The sequence below is a fragment of the Stegostoma tigrinum genome, chromosome 22, assembly GCF_030684315.1.
Source record: "Stegostoma tigrinum isolate sSteTig4 chromosome 22, sSteTig4.hap1, whole genome shotgun sequence".
Lineage (NCBI taxonomy): Eukaryota > Metazoa > Chordata > Chondrichthyes > Orectolobiformes > Stegostomatidae > Stegostoma > Stegostoma tigrinum.
In genome coordinates this window covers 20,971,183-20,990,204 of record NC_081375.1, presented here as the reverse complement: position 1 = coordinate 20,990,204, position 19,022 = coordinate 20,971,183, and the positions used below count along the sequence as shown (strand labels likewise).

General features: G+C 40.9%; 1 protein-coding gene across 1 annotated transcript in view; it reads left to right on the top strand.

Moving 5' to 3' along the window:
- LOC125463873 (E3 ubiquitin-protein ligase rnf213-alpha-like) overlaps window positions 1–19,022 on the top strand; it is a 162,360-nt gene that overhangs the window by 30,221 nt on the left and 113,117 nt on the right. Inside the window, exons 12-16 of the mRNA XM_059653679.1 lie at window positions 4,652–4,938; window positions 7,750–8,018; window positions 10,859–11,059; window positions 14,299–14,521; window positions 17,294–17,349. Of these exons, the coding sequence (XP_059509662.1) occupies window positions 4,652–4,938; window positions 7,750–8,018; window positions 10,859–11,059; window positions 14,299–14,521; window positions 17,294–17,349 (1,036 nt within the window). The remainder of the gene's footprint in view (window positions 1–4,651; window positions 4,939–7,749; window positions 8,019–10,858; window positions 11,060–14,298; window positions 14,522–17,293; window positions 17,350–19,022) is intronic.

Genomic DNA, 19,022 nt, shown 5'->3' with positions numbered 1-19,022 from the left:
AGATAGTGGGAACTGCAGATGCTGGAGAATTTTGCAATTTTGTTTTGTCTTTTTCTCAATTTACTCTGCAATTTGGGCCCACACATAGGCCTCAATGCTTCAGCTCCTAAACTTTCTCAGCTGCTGTCCACTAAAGTCTCCTATTCACACATGCTTCTCCCAAGTTTGTAATTTCTGATTCATGTATCCATCCTCTTGCATTTTAAATGCTGTAATTGTACCAGCCTCAACCACTTCCTCTGGCAGTTTGTTCCATACTCACACCACCATCTGCATGAAAAAGTTTCCCCTTAGCACCCTTTTAAATCTTACCCCTCTCACCTTAAACCAAGAAGGTTACTTCAGAGTACAACGGAATCTTGATCAGATGAGACAATGGGTCAAGAAATGGCAGATCGAATTTAATTTAGGTAAATGTGAGGTGCTGCATTTTGGAAAGGCAAGTCGGGGCAGGACTTCTACCCTTAATGGTAAGGTCCTGGGGAGTGTTGCTGAGCAAAGAGACCTTGGAGTGCAGGTTCATAGTTTCTTGAAAGTGGAGTTGCAGGTAGAAAGGACAGTGAAGAAGCTGTTTGGTATGCTTGCCTTTATTGGTCAGTGCATTGAGTATAGGAGTTGGGAGGTCATGTTGTGGCTGTGTAAGACATTGGTTAGGCCACTATTGGAACACTGCATGCAGTTCTGTTCTCCCTGCTATAGGAAGGATGTTGTAAAACTGGAAAAGGTTCAGAAAAGATTTACTAGAATGTTGCCAGAGTTGGAGAGTTTGAGAGAGGTTGAATAGACTGATCCTATTTTAACTGGACTGTCAGAGGCTGAGTGATGACCTTACAGAGGTTTATAAAATCACGAGGGGCATGAATAGGGTAAATAGAGAAAGTCTTTTCCCCAGGGTGGAGGAGTCCAAAACTAGAGGCACAGGTTTAAGGTGAGAGGGGAAGGATTTAGAAGGGAACAAGGAGGCAACATTTTCATGCAGAGGGCAGTACGTGTATGGAATAAGCTGCCAGAGGAATTTGTGGAGGCTGGTACAATTACAACATTTAAAAGGCATCAGGATGGGTGCATGAATAGGAAGGGCTCAGTGGGATATGGGCTAAATGCTGGCAAATGGGACGAGATTTATTTCAGATATATGGCAGGCATGGACAAGTTGGACCAAAGGGTCAGTTTCTGTGCCATACATCTCCACAACCCTGAAACTCTTCTAGCTTCCACGCATTCCCCCTCCACTGACATGAATTTCAGTGTACAAACCCCAAAGCAGTAACTTTTGACATTTTCTTTGTGTTGCTTCCTGTTATTGACCCAGAGTGTTTTCCCAGAGGGACTGCATGCCTATTCCCTCTGCCAATGTGGTCTGATTTGCCATCACTATAGTCTTTGTGATCCATTTTGGGCACACCATCAGAGAAGACAGCAGAGACCTACCAGTTGGGTGTCAGTCTTGGCTCAGTTGTATTGCTATCGCCTCAGTAGAAGTTCAGACTCCTCTTTAGAATTTAGCACATAATCCAGATCTGAGAGGCTGGTACATTGCTCTGAGTGTCATATCCAAGATGACACATTAAATCAAAGCAATGCCTCTCCTATCATCTGGGCATGAAAGATTCCACGACACTATGAAAACAGAAGAGACACTGTCTTTACATCCTGGCCCCCACTAACATCACTGAAAACAATTATCTCATATAACAATCTGAAGCAGTTCCAGAACTGACGAAAGTCAATTAGATGCACAGATTAAAGTCCGAAGGCAATGAGATTTATTCATTCGCTTCAGTTGGGTTTTTAAGTGCCGTGATGAATAGGCAGTAACATCTACCTCACTTCAATCTTTTGACCCTTTATATAAGCCATCAGACCCTGTTTCACTGATATCCAATATTATTACATGAGCCTTATCATTATCCTTATTTTAGCCTTATCCTGCCTGTGCTTACCTTTGTTTTTTTTTTGCTTCTATCAAACCCCTGAAATTAGTTGGATCCATAAGGAGAACATCTTGAACAAGTATTTCATTTATGCTCATGGCCATTTCTTGTCAACTCCATTTTTAAAGAGGATTGCAAATTCAGCAAGATCTCTAACCAGAAGCACTTGCCCAGGGAGCCTTGGAACTGAACTTAATGTAATTGCCTGAATTTTGACAATCTATCCTTAATGTTAAAATAGTCTCAGGGGAATCATTCAAACTGACTTCCTGTTTTGGACGCAAAAGTAACAGAGCAGGTCAAAATAATGTGACAGCTCCCGTGATGAGAATCAACAAGTTCAGTGACTTCTTTACTGTCAAACTTTGAGTTTTAAGGAAATACACAATGGATATCCTCTGTGTGGCACATAGTTTAGACAATACCCATCACATTATCGTCCCCACATGTTCGGTTCTGCTTTGCCAGCCTTCACTCTGTATGATTTCCCCATATTAGGACTGCAGGACTTTGTTTTGTGATATGGCCTAACCTGTCACAGAAAACGTTATCATCTTTCACATTTTGACATTGATATGAGAATTTACAATAACCCTTTACAGCTTTTTGCTGCACTTCAGAGCCATCCTTCCTTCATGTAGCTTTTCTGGGGCCTCTGTGTATCTTTAGGCTAGAAGGAGCCTTATGGTTCTGGGAGACCTGGATTATAACGCACTTCGATCACTGGAAGTTGTTACATAAATGGTCACCAACTCCAGGTTGTTCAGCAGCAATCCTTTCCTGACTCATCACAGATGATCCTAAAATACGTGAGAAAGTAAATTATAATGAAGAAATAAGTAGATTGCACATGGATATGCACAGGTGAATAGGCCAAAATTTGGTAGATGGAGTTTAACATGGATTTGTTTGGAAGAAGTTTGGTTGAAAAAGTCATCTTATTATCTAAATGGAGAGAAACTTCAAATGTTTTGACGCAGGTGCATCATGCTGACCTCATGCATGTGTCGCAGAAAGCTTGTATGCAGGTACAGCAGGTCATGAGGGAGTACAAATGGAGTTCTGGCATTTATCTCTGAAGGAATGGAGCTTAAAAATAGGGAAATATTTTTGCAATTGTGCAAGGCATTGGTGAGAGACTCTATCCGCAATACTGCGTACAGCTTTTGTCTCCTTACTTGAGGAAAAACATAATTGCATTGGAGGCTTTTCAGAGAAGGTTCACTAGTTTAATTCCAGAGGTGAGGGGTTTGTCTTATGAAGAGAACTTGAGCAGTTTAGGGCTGAACTCAAAAGAGTTTAGAATGATGAGAGAAGAACTATTGAGGTATGTAAGATGCTAAAGGGATTGACAAAGTGTATTCCCTTTGTGGGACCATCCAGAATGCGAGGTCATAGTTTTCAGCTAGGGGTGGCTGATTTAAAACAGAGAAGAGGATGAATTACTTCTCAAAAGGCATGTGAAACTGTGGAATTCGCTACCCAGAGTGCAGTGGATGCTGCAACACTGAGTAAATATAAGGAGAAGATAGATTTGGAATTATTAAAGGATTATGGAAAGCAGGCAGGAAAATGAAGTTCAGGCCAAGTTGAGATCACTTGCTTTGATTTGCAGAGCAGGCTTGCGAAGTTGACTTGTCTGCTCCTGTTCCTAGCTCCTATTACCTGAATTTCAGTGGTGGAGTTTGGATGAGTTGGTCCAGGACCTAATGGTCAATTAAATGTGTCTCAAGCTTAAAACAAGTGGCCCAACGGAGTTGAACCTTTACATTCAGCAATTAATAACATTAACAGGAATTATTTCCTTCAACTACCCCACAGCAATCTCTTGTTGTCCAACCCCCTATCCTTGACTGAACTAGTCTCTTACCTTTTATCCTTTCAAGCAAAAAGAGGTCATGAAGGCATTTGTTCCTGTAGGTAATCACTAAAGGTAACTTCGAATGAATTCATAAACTTGTTCCAAGATTTGAATACATTTGCTGGATTTTTATTCATTAGTTACAAAACATTTCCTTAACAGGCCTCTCTAAACATTCACTTTGTACACCATTTCCCAGGTTAGAATGATTTTACTCTATCTGTCTCCCAAAATCAATGTGTCAAAAGTTCCAGAGTTTTGACCTCAATGAAGTATTGACCATTGACTATGATGGCAAGGAAAACAAAACGTTCCTGTATTGCCTTTAGTTCCAGAAGCAATTTCACAATTGACTTCCATTGTTCCACGTGACAATTTAGCTGCACAATTACTTGATTAACACAGCTTGTGAGCCAGAAAGGCATTGACTAATTTGCATTTATCTCCCAACTAAGACACGGTAACCACTTTTCATGCCACAGATTTTATAGGGTTCTATGGTTTTTTTGGTTTCAGCGTCTATACTGAAAGTGAGTTCATATTTAGATTAATGAAATGTGAGAATCATTTTGTTGGTAAAAAATGTTGATTAATTGACTACAAAATTAATTAACCTCTTTGTAAACCAATGGATATTTCAAAGATTTTATAGTTCTGAGGAAGGGTCACTAGACCTGAAACATTAACTCTGATTCCTCTCCACAAATGCTGCCAGAACTATTGAGCTTTTCCAGCAATTTCTTTTTCTGGTTTTGATATTTTATAGATCTTCTTTAAAGTAATCAATATGGCATAGCAGAAACATGTTTTGAAATAGTTTTCTTAATTATCTTGTTTGTTGGATTTTTTTTTTAAGAATGGCACCAGTATGATGGCATCCTGAACTGTGCACCCCTGCGGGGTATTATAAATGCAGTGAAAAATTTGAGGCAACTTGGAATGACTCCTGCAGAAAGGATTTTTCAGTCAAAGTGTACAGGAGGACAAGTTATGCTGGAGACTATCTTTAAGCTTCTTGAGTCCTTGAATACTGCAAGATTTGAGCAATTTAAGCTACAACTGAAACATTTTCAGCTGTGCCACGAGTTGACTTTTGAACAAGAGTGGTTTACAAATACACATACTGATTTTGATGAAAAAGAGGTAAACATTTTTTTCAAAATTGCTGTGAATAGATGGATTGTCATAAGAGGAAAGATTAATAAACTGGTTCTATATTCTGTGGACTTTAGAGAAACGAGAGTGATCACATGCACACATACAAAATTCTTACAGCGATTGAGAAGGTAAATGAGGGAAAGATGTTTTCCCTGGCTCAGGGGTGTCTAGAACAGGGACACAGTCTTGGAAGAAGTGGCAAACCATTTTGAAAGGACTAAGATGAGGAAGAAATTCTTCACTTAGAGAAGTCGTATTAATTACATACATCTCACCTATGGTGTCCTTCATGTCCATTCACGGACAGTTCTACCATATCTTGTTTCCAGAATAACTTGACACTCCGTGGATATCTGCTGACCCCTTCTGCCTGAGAGGTGGCTGTTCTCCCAGACAGACATTGGCATTACTCAGACTGCTCCTCAGTACTTCACGTTTGAAGACCATGGTGGCATTCATGGCTAATAACCCCTCCCCCTGTAGAATACTGTGCCCTCTGATGCTCATCTGCATTGTTTCCATCCTCCTTGAACATTCCACCAATGCTCCCCATCACCATGTTTCATCCCACCTCCGCAAATACCTCTACTTGACTCCTCTGTCTCTTTGAGCAGCGATCCATCTGATGCCCTTACAAGCTCCCAGGACTGTATTCACCCACCCACCCCTCACCCGTTTCTAACCAACTTCATCAAGCAGCCTCTCGATGTGTCAGACCAAACCCCTAATCACTGTCTTTGCAGCTGTCTTTGACTGCTGCTGCTGGCCTTACAGGACTGTCCCCAGACTGTGTTCGGTCAGATCCCTGACGTGAGTGTCACAAGCTGTGACTGACTGTAGCCAAACTGCTTGAGTTGTGTGTGGATTGTGCCCCTGAACTGATTGTGTACCAGGAGCTTCTGACTACAATAGCACACCCTCTTTTACCCCAAACTCTTGACTGGACTGAAGGCTTGACCCCAGCCACTTTCCAACATAGCCACATGCAGTGGCACGTGCTGTAGGTGTCAAACTGATGTCTTAGTGTGCCTCTGTCCATCAAAATTTACTCCTAGCCCCAGGGAGATATTGCTGCTGAGAGGCAACCTGTCTGTGTGCCTGTACACAGCAGCTTGTCAATATTGATAGCTTGCAAGTGCCATTGCAATAACTGGCATGACATGGCAGGCAAGGCATGGATGCTGTGAACATGCAGGTAAGTGCTGAGAGGATGAGCACTAAGAGAGCAAGCAGGCAGCACTGAGATGCAGCCTGGTCCATCTATGAGCAGTGCACCCGTTCCTGTGCCCAAAACCTCCTTTGTACAACCTTTCCATGTCAGTCATCAGTAACTGCAGCAATGTAAGCTCATGTATCCTTAGCATTCTGAAAGTAGATTGGAGAAGGGTCACAAATCAGAAGTGAGGGGTTGGGTGCCAGTGACCATGGATGAGGAAGGTGTGCAACCAGTGCAGATGGATCATACCCTGAGAAGCTGTTTGTTGCTGAGCAACATGGAGACCCCTCACAGTTGGTGGTGAGCTGAAGTCACCATGAACCCGCTCTGACTTCCACATCAAGTTTTCTCCATGTCTAGCTTGTCTGGCATGTTTGGTAAGATAGCTAGCTGAATGTTAATGAAGTGAGTTGGGGGTCTTAACAAAGTATTCTCAAGCTATAATCGCCATTCCTTATTGATGGGATCGCGCACTAGCCATCGTTTAAAGCTCTCCCCTTGCTGCCCTTGAAAGGTGGTGGTGAGCTTGGGAGAAAAGGTGCAGTTCACGTTACTGTGCTTAATTGACAACTAGGAAGAAACTCAACAGATGTTTGAAGGTGGAGCAAGGCCCTCCCAATGTCAAGGTAAATCTCGTTCAAGAGGCCTGGGCTCAAGTCTCATCTGCTCCAGAGGTGTGTAACAACATCTGTGAACAGATTGATTAGAAAAATAGGTTACATAAAAAAATTTTTTAAAAATGTTTTAAAAATTCACTTTTACCAAATGCAGTGGATAGCTCAGTTAGGAAGAGGTCAGTTATGTTCTCAAAAATAAAATGCTTGAGCCCACTGTCTTTGCAAATTGCTCCTTCTCTAACCTTTATATTTCCTTTCCAAATTCCCAGATTGTGCAATTGCATCCCAAAATTCCATGTCCATCTTTCCTGAAATTACATTTTTGAAGTTCCCACCTCCCTTACAGTTTCTTACACTGCTACAGTACCAAACCAAATGCCATTCTAAGTGACTGTGACAAGGGTAAATTGGCAATGATGTATGGGGTATTGGCTGATAGATATGATGTTGTGGAGCTATTTGAGGCTCCACTCTCCCATTACTAACCCATACTCTTCCTGCTAGCCTCACCATGGGAATATGTCAATTTCCTGTCTTGGTGTCCATTGCTCACTGGCAAAATGTTAATAAGTTCAGGGCTTACTGTGGTACAAATGAGGAAGGGAAGCTTCCCATTTGATGCTAATGATTTCAGAAAATTACATAAAGTTCAGATTTTCTTATCCTCTTTGAAGCAAAATTCTGAATTTTTTTTTCTAAGTTAGGTGTAATTGGTGGAAGGAATGAGCCTAATAAACCATTCAAATTGAAATTTCCTGCGCTTTTCAGTTTGATTGTTGACTTGCAGCATGAGCTTACACTTGTATTCTCATAGAAAAATTCCACAAGAGTTGGGAAATTAAAAGCCTAATTTTAATTCCTCAATATTGAATCTAATGCTTTAATACAAGAGTCACTTTTGTAAAAAGCATGTCTTTATTTGGTTTCTATTTCCAAACAATTTATTTTTCATTTAAATTACAGGTTAAAAAATTGATAATTGAGCAGGTGAAGAAATTTCTGCTCCCTTACACTAAGCCAGAACCTAAAGAGGCAAAAAAATCCAAAAGAGTTGTGAAAAATCCATTTGTAGCTGGAATGGTGGCATTTGTTATTCAGAACCATTGCTGTTTGGCGTTGGATGCAAGTGACTTGACAACTATCTGCCACATGTTACAAATGCCTCAGGAATGTACAGAAGAGCATCTCCAACACTTGAAAGAATTTGCAGCGTTTTTCCCAAAACATCAGTAGTAAGTTCAGTGAATTCATTTTACTTTTATACCTTGCCTTGCAATTTAACTTTCTTTTCCTGATTGTCAAAATCTGCTGGGATTTTAGAGCTCTAATCCAGAATTTATTTTCAATTGCACATTTTTGTTGTGTACAAAACGTAACACAAAAAAGATAGGTGATTGCTCCATAGAATATAATTAAGCTCCTCCCCACCCCATGGCAATAATCAGGTATGTTTGAGTGATGGTTCAGTACCTCAGACTTGTTGCCAAAAGGTAAGTGATTGATCTGGAAAAGCACTGCAACAAGTTATGTTTACATGTCCAGCTATCTGTTCTAACAACACCACTATGTGTTCTCTTTCTTGCAATTTTCTACTCCATACCTGTTTCTTTATTATTTTCAGGTTTTTGCGTTCCTTGCTCCAAAGTAATTCGAGAAGTGTTTCGAACTTTTAAAAATAGTTAGAAAGTGAGACCCGGACTGCTTTATTCCAGAGAACCAGCTGGGAAAGGATGCAACTGGATCAAATCTTTACACACTTTTATGGTTATTTAGAGTTACACATTACAAAGATTGAGGCATTTATGTACAAAAATGGAACAAAGTGTAACACCTTCTTCGAGAGCAGGCAGACTATTGTATACCACAGAAGGCACATTAGGATTTTGTCTCTGAACTAACTGATAGTGACTATGCTGCTATCATTTGGACTGATTTCTTGGCATGGACAAGTTTGGGTGATCAAATAAAATTGTATGCAGATTTCATCAAACACCCAATGATCGCTTGAATAGTGTCTGCTGCTGAAAGGCGTTTCAGCTGTGGTATTCATGGCCACAATTTTCATATTTTCACTTGTCTCCAAACTCTTCCATTTTCACAAATATATTGAGTCAGGTCCCAAGCTATTTGTCCATTGCTATGTCTATATTAATTCTTTTGTCTGACCTGTGCATTATTGTAGAAAGACTAAATCTTGTCACCTAGTCTACAAAATGTGAAGTGAAAATATTATGTCTTTGTCCCATATCTATAGATGCATGACGGGGCCCTTGCAGACATCCTGAGCCAGTGTAGACACCTTCTGATACTCAGTGCAAATGTTCCATTTGTCATAAATCTCTATTCACTCCACGTACTCAAAAACCGTACCTGTATCTTTTAACAGCATTTTCAACCTTTGACAAGTAAAGTGAAAATGTCATTTTAACATTTTGTGATTTTAAGATAATTTTCTCTTTGATTCACATTACCTGATCCATTAACACTTGTCTAACAGACTGATGAAAGATACCAGATTTTATTAAAGGAATGCTGTAATTTCCTGACTGAGTGAACTGCCAATCCACTAACCATCAAAAACATTGCCTTGTCATATTCGTCAAGTCTCATTTTTATCCTTGTCACATGTTTATTCAATAGCATAGATATCTCAGTAGAGTCTACATCTTCAATTATAAAGTTGCTTACTCCCAATATCTTACTTGGAATTACAACTCAATGCAGTGACCTCAACTTGTTATCCTCACTGAACCTAAATCGAATAGTACTTTTATATTTTCTCACTTGTGTCAATTTTCGTTATATTGTAAATCAAGGCAATGCTTTAGCTACAAACACAAACCAAAACAGAAATTATTGGAAAAGCTCAGTAGGTTTGCTAGCATCTGTGGAGAGAAATCCGAGTTAATGTTTCAGGTCCAGTGATCCTTCCTCAGAACGAGCTTTAACTATTTTATTCACACAAGATTGAACTGCAAGCATTATCTAATACTGTACAATCTTCACATTCATCAGACTAAAACTCTTCGTACTTTGTATACTCCAGTGCTGTCTTCTGCTATAATAGCTAGATTTGATAAACATGCATTCTTTTTCAATCTGCTTTTCTTTAATCATTCCATTGTATTGATGCCTGCATCCAGTATCAGGACCATTTTGAAATGTGGGCATCATTGAGTGCTCTGTTCTTTATGACACCATGGAATGTCCTATTTCTTCCAGGATGTCTGGAGCAAATAACTAAATCCCCAGGAATGTTTTGAAGTCTTTCCATTTCGCAAACACTAGTTAGTGCCAGGAGTCTATCCCTATCAGACATCTTAGCAAGATCCAGCAATGTTAATGTCAGTACTCATCCAGGGATCGTCAGATTACGTCACAAGAAGGGTATACTCTTTAACATATGCCAGTGTCATCTCTACTTTTTAGTTATTTTCCTGTCATTCTACAGCAGTGACATTCAGAAAAAAGGACTGACCAGTCAGCTTAATCTTGAGTACTAACCAAAAACCCAAGAAGTTAGGAACAAGATTATCCATTGACCTTGCTTTACAATTCAATATTATTATGGCTGATGCTCAGCTTTAACTCTACTTTCTCACCCCCAGCTCATTTTTCAATTCCCTGAGAGATCAAAAATCTGTTACCACAGCCTTAAATGTATTCAGTGATGGCATGTACACAACCGTCTGGAGTAGAGAATTCAGAGATTCACAACCCTTCACGTCTCAGTCCCAACTGACCATACTCCTTTATCCTGACACTTTTCCCTGTATTTTAGATGCCTTAGCCACCGAAAGCAGTCTCTCAGGGTTTACCCTGTCAATTCCATTTAGAATTGTTAATAAAATGCAGAGCAGTGTTACATATTCTTCCTTTATCTGTTTGTAGAGCTCATGAATTTTTTTATATTTTGGATAATATTCTACCTTTTGAAGCTGTCTATAATAGTAACTCTCAATAAATTTTATTCACTGGTTCACCTAATCATTTTTTTTTTGAGAAACTGATGCGGGTAGTTCCTTCACTGTGTTTGCCCTGGCACTAACACTGTAATCGTATTTCTTTCCAGTACATGTACAGCATTGATTAATCACTGCATTTCTCAAGAAGTTTTGGAATTTGTGCAAGTTGTACCACTTCTTCACTGGTGTAAGAAACAGTATCAACTGTCAGTGAGCAGTGACATCTGTTTAAGCGAACTAGAACCGCTGCGAGGAGTGTTGTATGAAAACTTTCGATACGGGATAAGAGGCAAACCTGAAATAAGAAGGTGAAATTTATAAGTGGTTTAATTACTTTCTGATAAACTTTGGTGCAAAATCTTAATGCAGTGCTGTTCAGAATTTGTTCATTTGTAAATTCATTTATTTAAAGATTCAATAATGATTCCAGTAAGAATACTTGTTAGCTGTTAATGAGATGTAGACTTCATTGACTGGATCAGCATTTCTTCCCTATCCTTAATTGTCCATGACAAGGTGATGGTAAGCTGCTTTTGCAGTCTACTTGGTCCAGATGTATCTACAATGCTATTCAGAAAGGAGTTTACGGGACACGCCACATACAGAGCAGATAATCAAAGTGTTCTGTTGACATCATGTCAGTGCACAGGATGAATCTTCAGGTTGTTTCCATTTTCTGTCAAACAAAGAAGGCAAAGATAGATTTTTGAACAGTAAAAGAAGTAAGGGTCATGGTGACCAGGCGTTTCGGGTTGGAAGTAGAAGTTTCATGTTTTCAGAAAGTTCACCAATAGTGGGAGGATAGCTTGATGCATTTTCCAGGATGAGGAGAATCTTGAAATCCAAATTTTATTTTCCCCCTGAAGTATTTTCTAAAAACGTCATCCAAAACATCAACAATAAGGTTACTAATGGAATCACGTTATCGCCAACAAAAGTTCGCATTTTATAAATAGCGTTTCCCAATTCGTCAGTCATGTTATAGAGCCAGATTGTGTTGCCAGAACATGCATATAGCAGAATCCCCTGCATGTGTATCATAATACCTTTAATGGAGAAGACTTTACAAGAGAGTTAGTGAATGAACCACAACACACCTACATGAGGAGCCTTCTTTTCATGCATGGGATGCGTGTGTCCCTGGCTGGGTCAGCATTTATTACCTGTTGCCTTTAAGAAAGTGCTGGTGAATTTCCTACGTCAGTCACTGCACTCTATTTGCTGTAGATAGACCCATAATGTCATTCGATAGGAAGTTCAGGATTTTGACCCAGTGTTGCTAAGGGAACATGAACATATCTCCAAGTCAAAATGGTGAGTGGCTTGGAGGAGAACTTGCAGGTCATAATGCTCCCATGCATCTGCTACCCTTGTCCTTCGAGATTACATTGGTTATGTGTTTGGAAGGTACTGTGAAAGGAATCCTGGTGAATGAGAATAGGCTCTATGAACAAGATTTTAAGAAGTTTTTAAAGCAGGAGTGAGAGGCAGAGGTAGTTAGGGAGTGGGGTAAGGACTTCTTCAGCTAAAGCTGCAACAACCAATGTTGGAAAAGTTAAAACAGGAATATGCAAGAGTTTAGAACTGGAGAAGCACAGAGACCTGAGTATCATGGATAAGGGATTAGTGAAGGTCAGCAAGCACAAGATGTTAGGATAATAAAATGTGAGCTGGATGAACACAGCAGGCCAAGCAGCATCTCAGGAGCACAAAAGCTGACGCTTCGGGCCTAGACCCTTCATCAGAGAGAGGGATGGGGAGAGGGTTCTGGAATAAATAGGGAGAGAGGGGGAGGCGGACCGAAGAAGGAGAGAAAAGAAGGTAGGTGGAGAGTAGCGTATAGGTGGGGAGGTAGGGAGGGGATAGGTCAGTCCAGGGAAGATGGACAGGTCAAGGAGGTGGGATGAGGTTAGTAGGTAGGAAATGGAGGTGCAGCTTGGGGTGGGAGGAAGTGATGGGTGAGAAGAAGAACAGGTTAGGGAGGCAGAGACAGGCTGGACTGGTTTTGGGATGCAGTGCGGGGAGGGGACGAGCTGGGCTGGTTTTGGGATGCGGTGTATAATGTTATGGCACAATGTTAACTGGCATGTTCTACAGCGCACACTGAGTTTTGTTATCCAATAATTGATTCATTTCATAAGCAGAGCGAATTTTTCATTCTTTTGTAGTGCTTATCTGTAAATGATTTTGTCTATGTTTTATATCACGGACAGTGATGGTACCATTGTAGGTTTCATGGGCCTTTCCTAGCTCTGCTGTCTGCATGCCATGACCCAGTTTAGACAAAATTGGAGCTGGAAGCCAAGCCTGATGTATTTAATAAAAAATTCTGCATCCAAAGTTTCAACGTGTACAACCATTGTATAAAGCTCCATTCATTTCTATTATCAATTCACTAATCCCATTATTGACTGCATCTTGAAGATGGTGTGAAAATAGAAGCTTAATTGTACCGAAGCTGTCTTGCCCTATTTCTTACTTTTTCTGAATATCTACAGCTTGCCAGTGAACTCATAAAGTTACAGTAAATTGGGAGATCTGGGCTTGAATGGATAGATTCACAGTGACATCATCTTGAGGTGAACCTGACTGCAGACAGTGCTCAGCACATTGTGATGAGTCAATGTAACAGCAGTGCAGAGACCTAGTTGATCAGAGGGGTTATAAAATATTTCATAATGATTGGACTCGTCCTTTTAGCTCCTTGAGTCAGTTCCATTTTTAAATTAACTGGTTGATCTACATCTTGGTTCCACTTGTTGTATCTATCTTTGTTACAATGCGTTACAATACAAAATAATGCAATGAACCTAAGGAACAGGCCCTTTGGCCCACCAAGCCTGCGCTGATTCTAATCCTTACTTAGACCTGTTACATCCTGCCCATGCACAGTTCCTGTTCCTCTGTTCACCTCCCATTCATGTGTCTGTCAATCTTAAATGTTGCTAATGTGCCTGCTTCCACTAACTTCCACATTGTGTTCCAGGCACCCACCATCCTCTGGGTGAAAACATTTCCCTCTACTACTCCCCTAAACTTTCCCCCTCTCACCTTGAAACTGTGCCCTCTTGTAGTTGACCTTTCCATCCTGGGGAGAAAGAACACCCTCTGACTATCCATACAAATATCTTAATACTATCTATGAAGCCCTGTTATTGAATTTTTGACTGACTCCCAGCTTCAATAACTTGTAGTTGGGGATGAGGTGAAGTGTGTTCCAGATTTCCATTGCTTTTTACTGAAGAGATGCTTCCTGACAACACGCCTGAACAGTCTATCTCCGGTTTTGTCATTATGTGCTCCCTTGTTCTGGACACTCCAACAGGGAAAATAGGCTATAGAGAGAAAAACTGTCAATTCTATTAATCATTTCAAACATCTCAATTAGATGACTTCTTCATCTTCTGTACTTCATAGAGTACATGGATGTTTGGTCTTTGCAGCACATTTATAAGATTTATAATAATTTAGCTAGCTAAGGAAAGTACACTTAACATAGAAGAAATGTAACAACTTTTGAGATGTGTGTTTTTTATTGTTGCTTTAGAAAATTACTGGACCTCGTGTTCCAGATGAAGCCTATGACTGAGAAGGACCCGACACTGATTCTCACCTGGTTTTCACTGATTGCAACTGACGATATTCCTGAATATTCAAAGGAAATGGGAATGGCCCTGAAACATGTTGCACAAGGATTCATGTACAGATTACAAGAATCTAAAAAGAAAATGCAAGAGCATAACCGTAAATTGTGCCATGAAGATGTTCAGGTTTGTTTTAAGTGTTTTTGTTGATGAGTTTCAAACTCACTTATGTTCATCACAAACTACAGTTCATCCTGAAGCATTATATTGAAACATGATCAATATAAAACTGCACCCATTGTAATTTACATTGGAATATCTGTCTGAGATATGTGAGTGCATCACTCTGCCAGATCTACAAAACGGACAATATCTGATTTTTAGATTTAAATGCTGCAGAACTCCATTCTGTAGTATCTGTGTATTCCATGCTGATGGTACCAGACAGCAAATTCTCTCGGATATTACTGTGTGTGTAGATGTGTATAGAACAGGAAGATCATGATGGCCATCAACAGGCAATGCTGATTCAACATCAGAGGTGCAACTTTGGAACTCAACATGCCAGTTAACATTGAGCCATAACATTATACAGCGCACCAGAGAAGATTAGGTGGAGCCACAACATGGCTTTGCGAGGATCACCGAACTTTCTTTGGCAAAGAGATAGATTGCTGATTGATAAGGGAATCAAGGGTTACATGGAGAAGGCAGGAGAATGAGGATGAGAAATACATCAGCCATGATCGAATGGTGGGATGACTTGATGGGCTAAATGGGCAAATTTTGCTCTTATATCTTATGGTTTTATGGTGTGAAGCATAGCACACACATTTCTCTGAGATGTCAAGGTGTAGAGCTGGATGAACATAGCAGGCCAAGCAGCATTATAGGAGCAGGAAAGCTGACATTTCGGCCTAGACTATTTTCTGAAGAAGGGTCTAGGCCCGAAACGTCAGCTTTCCTGCTCCTATGATGCTGCTTACCCTGCTGTGTTCATCCAGCTCTACACCTTGTTATCTCAGATTCTCCAGCATCTGCAGTTCCTACTTGCTCTGAGATGTAACTCCAGCAGAATGGATATCATTCTCTCAATATACAGCTAATGCGTTACCATTCACAGGCTATCATGCAAGTGAATGGGTTAATATGTTGATAGGAGTGACTTGGGCAAACAACTAGGGTATACTGGGGAATCTAGTTTTGCAAGCTGGGGAGGCCAGGATCAGGGGACATACTCAAAAATATAGCACCGGACTTTTCACAAAGGATGGTAGATGCTTTCTGCAAGTAGCAATCAATGCTGCATCAATGGTTAATTTCAAAGTTAAGATTGATACACTTTGTGGACCAAATAAGTTAAGGGATATGAGGGAAAGCTTAAGGCAAAATTAAGTGACTGTTCAGCCAAGATCATATTTGGATGGTAGAAGAAGCTTGAAGGGCCAAATGGCTTCCTTCTGTTCTTTTGTTCCTTAGCAACGAAGCCTTCATTCTGTGATAGTCTGTTGTACTGACTACAGTTGATCACTGCAACAAACCAGAAGATCGCTAGGGGGTGAGAAGGGCTATCTGTTAAAAATATGGCTCATGAATGCAATGCACAACTTTCTCAGGCATAAGTAGCATTCATCAAACAAACAGCCTGCTGTCGCACAAAATGTGTTCAAGCAGACCATGGGGGTTTCCAAACAATACTTTCACTGCCTGGACTGTTCTGGTGGAACTCTGTAGTACTTTGCAAGTCAGGATTCATTGTGGCCTACTGTAAGCTGCACCACCTACAACTGCCCCTGCAACTAGGAACATAGTGAAAGCGGAGGAGGAAAAGAAAGTTGAAAACCAATAACTGCACCCCCTTTCTGGGCCTGATTGTTAGTGCTTGACTCACCTGACTGTGATGTGAGTGAATACATCTCAATTCCCCTTCACTAGCCACCCTAAACCTGACCATCTCTCTACTACTGAACGTCATCATGTCCACTTAGCCACACTACTGATCTAGACATTCCTCAGCAACTTTATAAATCAAACTCACCTTTATTTAACCCACCTCATCTAACCTTCCAAATAAAACTCCTTGTGTTTCCCTTGGCGCTTGCCTTCTGTGTGCCTTTGCCCGTATTTCGTTTCCACCAGTCTCACCAAAGTGACTGTAGCATGATGGAAGGCTGCTGACGTCCAGTGGGTGAGTCTACAGATGGCCTTGCAGTTGAGCAGGTCTAGAAACGTAGAAAATAGGAACAGGAGTAGGCCATTCGGCCCTTTATACCTGCTCCAGTATTCATCAGGGCTGATCATTCAACTTAGCAGCCTGTTCATGCTTTTCCCTGATACCCTTTTCTCCCTTAAGCACCAAATGCTATACCCAACTCCTTCTTGAAATCATACAATGTTTAAATTCTATTTTTAAAAGACTCAGATTTAGACTGCATCGCCTCATGGGTGGCGGCACTCTGGGCTTTGTGGCTGAGAGGTATAGCAAGCTGGAGGGCCAGTTGCTGGGGGCTGAGGGTGGGATGTGGTGTGAATGCTTTCAGCTTAGACAGGACAGAACGGTTGGGCTCTGTGGTGCAAGTCCCGGTCACTAGGAGTGGCACCTCAGAAATAATGATTTCCTGGGCCACTTTGAGAGCCTATTAGCCCGAAACACAGCAATGATTACAACAGGCCAAACTTTAGCAGCAAACACAGCACCAGACTGAAGTTGTGTAATTTTAGTCTGGACTAACATTGCACTAGCTGGATGTTGGGTGACTTCTACTTGTGTTGCAATGATAGCTGAGATGGCTATCATCAAATGTGGCATCATAGTTAGTTAATCATCATAGTTAATTTTGCTTGTGTGTTCATGTCCAATTCCACAATGGAAAGGACGTTCTGAACTCTTCATTACCACTTTTTAATTTGCTGCATGTTACAATCAGCAAACTTAAATATTATCTCATTATTTTACAGGCATTTGGCAAAATCATCTGTTTAATGAAAGAAATGGTAGACCAACAATCAGACAGGTAAATTTTACATTTTGGATGTCACTTGACTATGACAAATGCTAACAATGTTTGGTTATCTGTTATTATCTTGGTAAAGCAGTACTCACGAGAACATTGTTCTCACGATTTGTCTTCATCTAGTTTCGTCTTTTCCCTTTAGAAATCTTCTAAAGGGAAACATAGTTTTAATACCATTTCCTTAGTCAACTTCACTGAATGCTCAACACTGCCTCCTTTTCCCTACCTACAGCTTGTAGGAGATTGTAACCAGTTGTCATCGTGATTGCTCTTGGATGTTTCCTTAGTAAGAATTGCCAAACAAGTTTTATTTTCATATATAAAATATCTCTTGAGTTACTTCCCAAACAGAATAAACTATTGTTAAACAAATTATGGAGGAAGAGAATAGAAGGAATGACCAAAGGCCTGAAAAACCTCAAGTTTAATATAGTTTCTAAGGACAGCGGGTGTTGTCAAAGGGATTTAGGGCGTGAGATCCAGAGAGCAGGGCTGAGGCAGCCAAATGTTCAGTCAGTGACAGGAAAAGAGAGTAAAATGTATTAAAGACCAGAAGTTGATAGTCAGGAGTTGGGATAGAATTTAAAGTTGGAGATTGCAGAATTAGGTCGTCTGAGGTCATGGTGTAATTTAAATTTGAATGTGCTTAGTAAAAAGAAATCTGTGTAGCTCAGTGTGGATGGAAATGATGAATGGCTTTTATTGGATGAATACATATAGGTAACCCTGATTTTAACAATTTAAATTTTATTTCGAGTGATAATGGGAACTGCAGATGCTGGAGAATCCAAGATAATAAAGTGTGAAGCTGGATGAACACAGCAGGCCCAGCAGCATCTCAGGAGCACAAAAGCTGACGTTTCGGGCCTAGACCCTTCATCAGAGAGGGGGATGGGGTGAGGGTTCTGGAATAAATAGGGAGAGAGGGGGAGGCGGACCGAACATGGAGAGAAAAGAAGATAGGTGGAGAGGAGAGGATAGGTGGGGAGGTAGGGAGGGGATATGTCAGTCCAGGGAAGATGGACAGGTCAAGGAGGTGGGATGAGGTTAGTAGGTAGGAGATGGAGGTGCGGCTTGGGGTTGGAGGAAGGGATGGGTGAGAGGAAGAACAGGTTAGGGAGGCGGAGACAGGCTGGGCTGGTTTTGGGATGCAGTGGGGGAAGGGGACGAGCTGGGCTGGTTGTGTGGTGCAGTCGGGGGAGGGGACGAACTGGGCTGGTTTTGGGATGCGGTGGGGGAAGAGGAGATTTCGAAGCTGGTGAAGTCCACATTGATTTTATGTCGAGTTTGGTTGGCATCAGGGCCAAATTGAGGGCGAAGTCCATCAGTGTTACACAGGTGACTGTGATGTTTGGAGTTTATCCCTTCAAAGCTTTGCATAGGCAGGTTCAGAACTAGATAAAAATAAGCTGCCATTGTCTCAGAGGACTGCTGTCTTATTAGAGAGGGGCAACAGTTGGTGAATTTAGCCTGAGGGTCAAACGACAAAGGACGAAGCTGAGAAGGCAGGATTGGCCTGGTAACCTCAGCCACTGCAGGAATTGAACTGTTGGTGTCACTCTGCATCACAAACCAACCATCCAGGTACCTAGGCCAAACTGTATACTGAAGCAGTGTGTGATGTATGCGGTGGGTGGGGTCACTGTCAAGGTAGTTGAATTAGTGTTCACGGA